This window comes from Lontra canadensis, unplaced genomic scaffold, assembly GCF_010015895.1.
Source record: "Lontra canadensis isolate GAN:19392208 unplaced genomic scaffold, GSC_riverotter_1.0 scaffold21, whole genome shotgun sequence".
NCBI lineage: Eukaryota > Metazoa > Chordata > Mammalia > Carnivora > Mustelidae > Lontra > Lontra canadensis.
Window position 1 is genome coordinate 7,796,433 of NW_022631015.1, and position 12,307 is coordinate 7,808,739.

Genomic DNA, 12,307 nt, shown 5'->3' on the forward strand with positions numbered 1-12,307 from the left:
CACAGAAACTAAAAATATTTTAGGTCATAAGGCAAATAACAAATTTCAATATATCAATATAACAAAGTCTCTAACCACAAGCCAATTAAAGCATCAACCAACAAGAACAATTTAAAAATCTACAGGTTAAGAAATGAAAAAACATCCAAATACGTAAGTCAAAATAGAAATCATAATGAAAAATAGAAAATACTTAGACCTTAAAAACAAATACTTTTATAATACTTTAAAAGGGCAGAATGTTACTTCACTTGATCATTATAAAATAATCCTGTGAGCTACATAGAACTCATTTCATCTCTGCTCAACAGCATAAACAGAAATGTTGTAAATTATGTAATTACTAATTTTAAATGTAAATAAAATATCTGTCAAAAGTGATTTGGAAACTGTGAAATATAAGTGAAAATACTAAGGGGAAGGCAAACCAACTGTCTTTTTCGCACACCATGTTGACTAGCTAACAGAGTTACAAAGAGAATTTACTATCTTCATGTTTACAGTTCAAAGAGCTTACCAACTCATTTGGGTTTAAGAAGTCCTTTAGATCCTTGTATAAAATATACACACTTAGACAGTATTTATTATCATATGAGAGGAGCAGACACTATCAGAAACCTTTGCTGTGCAACTGGAGCAGCCACATTAAGAGCACGTTTGCTCTCACACACACAGTCCTGATTTCTTGGTTACGGCATCTGTTCAAATGGTGCGTTGGCAATTAATAGCATTCCAAAAACTGCCTACAGTACAAAGGGAATTTTCATTTAAGGTTCCCCTCCCTTTTCATGTGTGGGCTATTTTTGGAAGGATGGTTTTATTTTTTTCCATCCACTGAAAGAGAATTAAGAAAATTCCAACATGCCTTAGTGTCAGCAAGTGCTCTTTTTAGTCCAGGTACCAGAGAATGATTGATGAACCTGTCAAGCCTACAGTAGCGGACAGAGAAAGTTGGCCGAAGTTCAGTGTTATTGAAAGAAATCTCAAATACTTATTTCATCTCCTCTATTAACTTTAATCACATTTTCAACATGCAGCCAAGAATGAAGCTTTGACAGTAAGCCATAAATTTACACAAGCAAGCATTGTCACTTCTCTGCAGCAGCAACACTGAGATAACACAAGAAAGTTGGGTATTTTCTTTCTTGTGCCTTTCTTTACAGGAGAGCAATAAAAAATATTTGAAAGATTTATCCATACCTTGAATTCATTTGCTATAAATCTCAGAAATTATTGCATTTAATTTTGCCAGGTTTATGGCAAATAAAAAATCAACTTAGTTTCTCAATTAGGCTGTTAAATGCAGATTTTTTTAAAAGATCACAGTGATGACAGAATTGGTACATGTTTCATCATAATACACCTGCTTATGAGAACAGACGTTAAACACTAAAAAAGGATTTACATTTAACATGGATCATTTGCCATGTGGGCAAACACTTCTGGTTTATTCAGAGCCAGAATCTTTATATGGTTCCAGAGGGACTCCTTGGCCGATTTTGCTGATTACTCATTACACAGTTGAAACATGGATAGACATTATTTATCTTACAAAGCTTACCCACAGCAAAACAGACACAAAAATGAGGTAAATACTATGGATAAGATTATGGTTTTTGGAAAGGCTAAACGTCAAATATATTTTTGGTAAGCTTTTCCTTCTAAGTCTGTTTTAAAAGCTGAAAATATTAAGTGCTGGAAGGCCACTTAACAAGTGTGTTTTGTCATTCAGTGAAACACGTGGCATCATGCTGTCCTGTAAAACCTGCAACCCTTCCCAGTGGGCGGTTCAAAGACCAATGTGGCCATCTTTGCCTCGGTAGAGAAAAGATTTTGACTCTCACCTCTCTTAAATGGGATCTCTGCTCCAAAGACAGTTGTCTTTGTCCACATTACCCATGGAATAATACTGTATACATTCTTCCAATAGCCAAGGGCATTATGACAGGTAGCTATTCTATCTGCCTTCTAAGCCACAATAACTAACCCAATATGGGAATGAATTAAATTAATTTTCTAAGTCTATACCTACAGTTCTCTGAGATAATCAACTGAAAAGACACCCAATGCTGATTAACAAAAAGCAAATTTATCCCATTTTTTTCCTCCTATTCTCCCCATTCAAATAGTCATATATAGGCACTTAAAACTGGAAAGCTGTGGCACTCTTCTTCTATTAGACGCTTCATTAAGACTCCAATAGAACTTTCTTCTGATGTAAGAGTGCCACTGAATATATTGCTAAGCTTGAAGCAGAGGCTAAATGGTTTGGTGGGCACAGTTTTTTGGGGGGCAGTCAATGTTCTCTTACTAAATTGTCACTGTTGCGGTTAAAGTTCTTAAAAGGTTGAAAATTTCGCGAGGTCCTTCTCCATCTCGGCATACTGTTCTTTAAGCCTCTCCATGGCTTTTCTGTGTTCTTCATCCACTTCAGCCTGTCTGCTGTGTTGTTCTTTCATGAAATCTTCCCATTGGGTGATATGCTGTTTTTCACTAGCTATTAAATGGTCATTAAGAATCTGAGAAAAGAAATTTGAAAGTCACATGACAATTTCCAGACAATTATTCTTCTATGTACAAAAGACAAAAAACATAACTTTAACTCTTGGTATTTGCCTTCTGCAACAATCAGCTTGAAAGTCACAATGCTAAAACGACACGGCAGTTTTAATGTCCAACAAGAACAGGACAAATCAGAAACATCTAAGGCTTCTCTTACTGTGAGTGAACTCAGATGGTAACCGTATTTCTGAAATTTCTAAAATGTCTAGTATCTTTAAACGACAAAATCAAATACAATCCAAGTAAATTTTCATGTCTCTGTTTCTTCTCAAATTCCATTTAAGTGTATATAATTTTTAAATCAAGTGTAAAGAATATATGCCAAAAGAAATCATTATTATGAGAAACCAAGGTGCATGTCTTACCTAAAATATTTTTTCGATGCATTAAAAAAGATTTTAAATTTAAAAAAGCTTTGGGGGCACCTAGCTGGCTCAGTCAGTTAAGCATCCACCTTTGGCTCAGGTCATGATTCCAGGGTCCTGGGATTGAGTTGGGCTCCCTGTGCAGCGGGGAGCCTGCTTCTCCCTCTGCCTCTGCCACTCCCCCATTTGTGCTCTCTCTTTGTCAAATAAATTAATAAAAAATCTTTTAAAGAAAATTTTAAAAAGATTTTAAATCTAAAAAAGACCTAAGATGCAAAGATTATTAATCACTGGAAAAGAACTCATAACATTTCTTCTGGTTTAGTTCCATTCCTTAAAGTAAATAAACACCAAAAGCATCTGTGCAAATAAGTTAAGTTCTTGAGATGTTCCTTAATATTTCTACATGAAGATGAAAAAATTTTCTTTTGACTACCACAACAATAAAGATAAAACAATGTATAAGTGAAAAGGTGTAAGTTTAGTACAATTTTAATCATCTCTGAATACATACAACGAAGAAAAGCTAAATAGGAAAAGAGAGTTAGAAAAATAATTTTATCTCCCTGCCTTAAATGTTCTACATACATGTCTTTAGAAGTTTGGATACAGACTAAGTCCTATTAAGAAAAAAAAAATAAAAAAAGGGACAGATACAAACCATAAAAAGTTATAAAGCACCTAAAACCATTATAAATTCCAGCACTCTAATGAAAACAGGACACCTGGCACACTCAAATACTGGTGCCCAGAGGCTTGGTCACACCAAAGGGTAGCCAGTAGCGAAAAAAATGGGAACTGTGTTTTCATGCTGTCATCACATCCTTGCTGCTCCATTTTCTCTCTCATCTGAGATGATGATAAGCAAGATGAAAAGGTGGATAATCTGTTGTTCTCTAAGTATCTATGAAATGCATGTTTTTGCTACCTGTCCTGCATATCTTATCTACTCCTAAAAACTACTGTTATAAAATGACATTATTTTCACTTTACACACGAAGATTAAGGTTTAAGGAAACTAAAGGTATTTCTCCACGGTCACTCAGCTATTAAGTTGAAGATTCAAACTTAGGTCTTTGTGATACCCAACCTATACCTTTTTTATCCGAAGTGCGAATTGGATCTTTCCAGAGGAAGGTTTACACAGGTAGAAAAAGTCTCTTTTATAGGACAAAAACAACTACTATAAGAGCTTTTTCTTGCCAGTCTGATCCGGTTTCTCTGCACAGAGGCTTTTCAAGTGAAACCAGGTTGGAGTGAGTCTGAAGTTTGCCTTAAAGTCAAACATTCCCCTAAAATATGTGCCCCAGACCAGGCACTACAGTGGTGGGGAGAGGGGTAGGGAGGGGTTTGCTGGTGGCAATAAAGTTAGGAAACAGGCTAAACAAAAAGTTAGGAAACAGGCTAAACAAAAGTCAGAACTTTATTTTTTAACTTTTCAGCCTCATGGATTGTAATTCTCCAAAAGATGAATAAAACATGAAGAGTTCCTTAAACTCTTTTCATGGAACTTTGGCAAAAATTATTATATTCTAAGAGAAAAGCCACAGTCAGACTAAAGATAGAAGAAAATGCATATAGACTTTCTCAAGATGGGATCCTGCTTTTAGCTGTAAACTATTTTTTAGTAAGTCAGAAAATACTAAACATGCATACTCAGATGTTGCTTAATAGATTTTTCTTTTCATTTTATTCTTTTAAGATATGCCATAATTGGCTCAGCTAACCCTGTGAGTTGGGCCACAAGGCAACAGCCCTGATTCCACTTCCCACCAGAGAGCACTTTTTCCAGTGCAATTCAATGGAAAAATGATTTGGGAAGCATATAAACCTAACTTCAAATTCTGGTTCACTTGCTACCAGCTGCAGGACCCTAAGCAAGCTGAAGTTTAACTTTAAAATGAGGGAAATACTTTACATTCATAAATAAATATGAAGTCCAGAGGTAATACATGTCCAGTTCCTAGCTCACTGCCTGTGGCACTTAATTAAAATTAATATCACTATTATACAAAATTATAAGCCAAACATCTAGAAGGAAAATCAAACCACTTTTTATCCTCCTCCTTTTTTGTCCTTTAATTTTAATAATTTATTTTTTATTTTATTAATTTTAATAAATTCAATAAATTATTTAATAATTTATTTTTAAAGATTTTATTTATTTGAGAGAAAGAGAGGGAGAAACCCTGCATGCATGCATAGGTCCATGGGGGGCAGGGGGTAGAGGGAGAGGGAGAAGCAGGCCCAGGTTGAGCTGAGGGAGCCCAATGCCGGGCTCCATCCCAAGACCCTGGGATCATGACCTGAGCCAAAGGCAGATGCTTAACCCACTGAACCACCCAAGCATTCCTAGTTTTAGTAATCCAATTTCAGCAATGGATTCTTGTAATAATTTGAACAATACAGGCAACTCAAATAAAACTGAGTTTCCCCTTCCCATTCCTATACTCAATTTCAATCCTCCTTATCATTTGGCTCTAAGAAAGGACTTTAAGATGTCATTAAATACCAGTATGTCTATTTCGTAGTTTCAGAATATTATGACTAAAAATATATATATCCAACTAGCTTCTTCACAATAGATAGATCGATCACTCCTTGGCCTCACAGTTCAGGTAAAAAGAAGGTGAATGTGGCCTATGCTCTAATCTAGCTGAAATTTTAGTCTTGCTTTCTCATCAAGAACTTCTTGAAGTCACTCTTAGTTTTATCTCAGACTCTCACTTTTAATAAAAGAAAGTACTATGAGGGATGCCTGCGTGGCTCAGTGGGTTAAGCATCTGCCTTCAGCTCAGGTCCTGATCCCAGGGTCCTGGGATCAAGCTCCACCCAGCTCAGCAGGGAGTCTACTTCTCCCTCTCCCTCCGGTGCTCCCTCTGCTTGTGCTCTCTCTCTCTCTCCCAAGTGAATGAATGAATGAATCGATGAATAAAAAAAGTAAGTGCTATGCAATCTTGCATTCTTCTTACCAATCAGTAAAGAAAATTAAAGGACAGCTTCTACGTTCATGTACTGCCAATACCATACTCTTTACATAAATAAATAACATCTGCCTAGCTGGAATAACATCTACTGAAACTTAGGGGAGAACTATATGGTAAGTCTCTTTTTTTTTTTTTAAAGATTTTATTTATTTATTTGACAGAGATCACAAGCAGGCAGAGAAGCAGGCAGAGAGAGAGAGAGAGAGAGAGAGAGAGAAGCAGGCTCCCTGCTGAGCAGAGAGCCCGATGTGGGGCTTGATCCCAGGACCCTGATATCATGACCTAAGACGAAGGCAGAGACTTAACCCACTGAGCCACCCAGACGCCCCTAGAGTAAGTCTTTTAATCCAACAAAAGAAAAAAAAAAAGTCCAATTACAAATACTGCAGTATTTGTGGAAAGCTTTTTTGATTCTGAATTAACTTACCTTACTTTACACACAATTCTAACCATGTTAATTAACTGGTTTCCAAAAGTACACCGTATTAAAAGTCACAAATTAGAAAAAAAAATGCTGATAAATGAGATAGGAAGAAATGATAGGCATCAGCCTTATGGGGAGGAAGAACATAGATACAAAAACTCAGAACACACATAGTATTTGAGGGTATTTCCCAAAGAGAAAAACTCTCTAATTCTCTGAGGACACCCCCATATTCACCATCATGTAAAACTATTTTCAATAACTTCTAATTTCATAAAGAAATTTAGCCTATAATAATTTTTATGAAACCAGAAAAGTATGAAATATATTTTTTAAAGATTTCCTCCCAAAATAAAGTGATAAAAGTGGTGTGCCTGAAGAAAATAAAAACCTCAGCTGTGAGGTAAACTTGGCTAGATGGAATGTTCCATTTTCTAAGATTCCCATAAGGTTTTATTTTATGTAATAGCAGAAAAATTCCCAATTAGCTGTATGTTACATATCACCTAGGCAAAGAGTTAAAAAGTATTCTACAACAGGAGGGAAGGTTATCCTAGGGTCTAGCTATTCAAAACGCACGGAAATGCAGTCTGGCCAGTTGTAACTTCCCTAGAATAGGACAAGGAGCTGAGCAGCTGCTTAATGGAAAGCAGCACATGAGCCCCCTAACAGACTGTCACAATACTTCAACTCCGCTGAAGCCATTCTAACGCCAACGTGCGCCCCAGCTCGTACATGAGGAGGTTACAGAAGCCAAGGACTTAGCCCGAAATGCCAACGAATCTGGTCACAACTACAAAAAACTCTCAGAAATCAGGAAAAATCTTTTATAAATAACCACGCTAACTGCAGACCATCATCTCCTGGGCACATCACTTTCAGAAACAGCAATTCTGCTTTTATGTTCAAGAAATGGGGTTCTCATGAGAGACTATGGACTCTGAAAAACAATCTGAGGGGTTTGAAGGGGCGGGGGGTGGGAGGTTGGGGGAACCAGGTGGCGGGTATTAAAGAGGGCACGGATTGCATGGAGCATTGAGTGTGGTGCAAAAACAATGAATACTGTTACGCTGAAAATAAATAAAAAATTAAAAAAAAATTTAAATAGCCAAAAAAAAAAAAAAAAAGAAATGGGGTTCTATGTGAGATTTAGTCTGAAATAAGTGTTCTTTTAATTAAAACACATTTGAAAAACAATGATCCCATTTAACTCTAGTTATAGTCAAACAGCTTCATGTAAGTCTGATAGGAAGTGATAGTTCCCTACATACACACCAAATCCTTTCTCTAGCATCCTTTTTCCCGGTATTATAAATAGTTCAATGAGTACTAAAGATTATTTCCTGATGTTTGTACAAACGTATTTCTTTAATAACAACAAAATGAAGTCACATCACATAGGATGGTCTGCAGCTTTCTCTTTTCAGCAATGATACAATAGGTACCGGGCACAGCAACAGCAGGAGGGTGGGAGAGCTCTGCCCTGGGTGCAAGTAATAAGACGGTGTATTGTCTGTAGAGAATTTACATCAAGGACACAAACAAATGAAAGACTGTTTTTTATCATCACCAGGCACTGACCATACTGAAAAATGTCGGTGATAAAATACTCTTAAACCAAAAATCTTTCTTTGGTCTAAACCTCTACACAATTACTGAGGTTATTGTTGAATTTTAATAATGTGTTTCAAATTAACACATTTTTATTATTTATCCTTTAATAAATTGTGTCTTTTACACTGAAGTGAATTTAGAGGGCTTCCAGTTACAGAACCAGTCCTGGACAAAGATGAAGTCAGTTACACATGTTTATTTCCAAAGTAAATACCAAGTAGTCCAGAATCATTTCAGCTTTCTTTAGACACTAAGCCTCTCCAACCTCTGGAGAATTAAATATAACTGCACTTAAACAATGACAGTAGAGCAAATGCAGGTAAGATCTGAATCAGTTCAAATGCATTATTCTATACTACCATTTTTTTGTACTTAAGTTTGAGTATGTTTTTATTTAGACCTAAAATTTTTATACTATGGGGACACTGACAGCCATCAGAACATCTGCCAAATAAAGACAGTATTACAATTTCTGGAATTCATGGTGATGTGATTTTTATGAAGCTCTTCCGAACATATTCTTATGCTTAACACTTTTCTGAACTATTTATCTTATATTTATATTATATTATATTAAATTTATTATTATTTATTATTATTAATTTATATTAAATTATATTAATATAAATATAAACATTATATTTATATTAATGTCAAAGATATTTCAAAATTATAATAAAAACCATTTTAAATCAACTGTGAGTCAAACAGATTAATAAATCTGTCTATACTATTTAATTTGAATAGTCAAATATCAAATTCAATGAGGTTATTAACCAATCTGCCTAAGAATCAAAAGCAAGTGGTAATATTATTACCATAACAGACAATATATAGGTGACGTTTTTTCTTTTTTTTTTTCCAAAAAATATTCAATGCACTTAAATTTATTACTTACTTTTTTCCTTTGGTGTTATAGTTAAGTTTTTTATTTTTATTTTTTTTAAGATTTTATTTATTTATTTGACAGACAGAGATCCCAAGTAGGCAGAGAGGCAGGCACAGAGAGAGGAGGAAAGCAGGCTCCCTGCTGAGCAGAGAGCCCGATGCGGGGCTTGACCCCAGGACCCTGGGTCATGACCTGAGCTGAAGTAGAGGCTTTAACCCACTGAGCCACCCAGGCACTCCCGAAGTTTTTTATTTTTTTATTGGTGTGACTACATACATGAAGTTAAAAACAATACCATCTGCATTTTTGTTCTTGTCATTCATTATTTTTTAACATCTGGCTTATTATTAAACATAATTTTGTTGGGAGAAGTGTTAAAAGAAGGTCTATTCTTGGTGTCAAATATGGTATGTATGCTGCTCCTATACAGACATATTTCCATGGACACACACTTAGAATAAGGTAGAATCAAGAGTAAAAATCCAGTTTTCTACTCTTTTTTGCTATATAACATTGTTTAAACCAAGTAATATATTAAATTATTAGTCTCAGGATTGGCAATGTTTTAAAAAATGACAGAAACTAACAAGTATTTCACATTCCAATTTCAAAAGTAATTAAGAGCTTCAAAAAACCTGAATACACCTGAATAGGTAGAGAAAAAGTATAGGCACACACTGTTAACCACTCGGGGACTTATATGTGGGGCTCCTGCTAATTTTCAAAACAAAAGTGCAACTAACTTTAAAATAGTTTTTCCTCTTCTAGCAAGAGTTTATGAGAGCATGTGGTATTAAAAATCAAGTCATTTCAGAACCAGATGAGTGTACTGGTGAATTCTAGAGAATACTTAAAGAAGAATTAATACTAATCCTTCTCAAACTCTTCAAAAAATCTGAAAAGGAGGGAAGACTTCCCAACTCATTCTGTGAGGTCACCAATGTCCTGAGACGAAAGCCAGATAAAGACACTATCAGAAAAATGGGGTGCCTGGGTGGTTCAGTTGTTGGGCATCTGCTCTCAGCTCAGGTCATGATCCTAGGGTCCTAGGATTGAGCCCATCAGGCTCTCTGCTCAGCAAGAAGCCTGCTTCTCCCTCTCCCACTCCCCCTGCTTATGCTCTCTCTCTCACTGTGTTTCTGTCAAATAAATAAATGAATCTTTAAAAAAAAAAAAAAAGACACTATAAGAAAAAAACAAGTGCAGATCAATATTCCTGATGAATACTGATATAAAATCCTCAATAAATTAGTGGCAAACTGAGTTCAAAAGCATATTAAAATAGTCACACACTATTTTGCTCTTGGAATGTAAGGATGGTTTAAAACACATGAAAATCAATGAAAAAATACACTACATCAACAGAATGAAGAGAAAAAAACCACATTAACCATTTCAATCTAACGCAGAAAACGTATTAGTCAAAGTTCAAGACCGTTACATGGTAAAAACACTCCATAAACTAGTCATAGAAGGAAACTATCTCAACATAATAAAGGCCAGTATGTGAAAAACTCACAGGTAGCATCATATCCAATGACAAAAAACTGAAAGCTTTCCCTCTTATATCAGGAAGGAGACAACAAAATTTTGCTTTTGCCACTTCTCCCGAACATAGTATTAGAAGTCCTAGGCAGGGCAATTAGGAGAGAAAAAAAAGAAGGCATCTAAATTGGAAAAGAGGTAAAATTATCTGTGCTTACAGAGAGAATAGTCTTATATGCAGAAAACCATAAGGTTCCACAAAAAAAACCTCACTAGAATCAACAAATTCAGCAAATTTGCCAGATACAAAATAAAAACTCAAAAATCAATTGCATTTCTATATACTAACAATGAACAATTCAAAAAGGGTATTAAGAAAATTCTATTTACAGTAGCATTGAAAAGACTATTTGGGAATGAATTTAACCAAGGAGACTTGTACAAAAGACTTGTACACTGATAACGAGAAAGCATTCCTAAAGAAGAAATTAAAGACATGTCAATGGAAAGTCACCTCATGTTCATGGATTGGAAGACAATATTGTTAAGATGTCAGTACTATCCAAAGTGATCTGCAGGGTGAGTGGAATCCCTATTAAATTCCCAATGACTTTTTTTTTTTTTACAGAAATAGAATACATCCTAAAAGTCATATGAAATCTCAAGTGATACCAAGTAGCCAAAACAATCCTGAAGAAAGAATGAAGTTGGAGGTCTCACACTGTCTTGACCATGTGTTCTACAGTTTTGATAACTGGGGCCTTGCTAACCCTGGAAAGAGAATCTCCCTCCCAGGGCTAGCTTATTCCTAGAGATAGGACTCATGACTCCCCTATGAGTATACCTTTTATATGCAAGCCAACCAACTGAGAGTCCATACCCCAACCACCTTTACTGGGATCTCAGCCCCTGGGCAACTATCTACCTGCTCTAATCACACAACGCCAGACAGCCCTTATCCCCTAGAGCCTGCTGAAACTGTTCAAATTAGCCATTCCTAAGTCTGCTAACACTGTCTAACATGTTCTTTCCTGCTGAAACCACAATAATATAAATGATAATAACCTGTCTCCCCGCCCCCCACCCCACCTCCTGACTAACCTTGGTGCATCCTCATATGGTCCTGTGTGGTACAGCATGCAACCTCCACTTGGGAACTATGAATAATAAACAGTCTTTCCATGGCTTTATCATCCCTTTATCAGTTGGTCTTACCATATCTGAATAATAATAATACCTTCATTTTACAAAATACATTTGTTGATTTCAGAACTTATGACAAAGCTACTGTGGTCAAAACAGTGTCGTACTAGTATAATGAAAAACACACAGACCACTAGAATAGAAGTGTTCAGAAATAAACCCTTAGATAGATGGTCAAGTGATTTTTGATAAGAATGTCAAAAATCATTCAATAGGGAAAAGGCAATCCTTTCAACAAGTGGTGCTGGAAAACTGGGTATCTACATGCAACTGAAAATGAAAATGGACCTTTACCTTGCATCATATACAAAAATTAACTCAAAATAGGTCAAAGATCTAACGGTCAAGATCTAAAACTATAAAATTCTTAGAAGACAAGAGGGGGAAAGCTTCATGACATTAGATTTAGCAATGATTTCTTGGCTATCACACCAAAAGCAGAGGCAATGAAAGTAAAAATAAATTGAACTTCATCAAAATTAAAAGCTTGTGTGCATCAAAGGACACTATCAACAGAGTGAAAGCCAACCCACAGAATAGAAGAAAGTATTTACACATCATATGTATGATAAGGGGTTAATATCCAACATATATTAACCAACTCCTACAACTCAATAACAACAAAAACAAAACCAAATAACCTGATTAAAAGATGGGCAAATGGCTTCAAGGAACATTTCTACAAAAAAGACATACAAATAGCCAATAAACAAAGGAAAAGATACTCATTAAAGTAATGATAATGATAATCATTAAAGAAATGCAAATCAAAACCACG

The 12,307-nt window shown here is 35.5% G+C and overlaps 1 protein-coding gene across 2 annotated transcripts in view; it reads right to left on the reverse strand.

Annotated features, from left to right (window-relative positions):
* Positions 1-994: 994 nt before the first annotated feature.
* BLOC1S5 (biogenesis of lysosomal organelles complex 1 subunit 5) overlaps positions 995-12,307 on the reverse strand; it is a 38,496-nt gene continuing 27,183 nt past the window's right edge. Inside the window, exon 5 of one of the 2 annotated variants that reach the window (XM_032861534.1) lies at positions 995-2,519. In XM_032861534.1, the coding sequence (XP_032717425.1) occupies positions 2,340-2,519 (180 nt within the window). In that variant the 3' untranslated portion in view covers positions 995-2,339. The remainder of the gene's footprint in view (positions 2,520-12,307) is intronic. The other variant, XM_032861535.1, reaches the window with a different exon arrangement.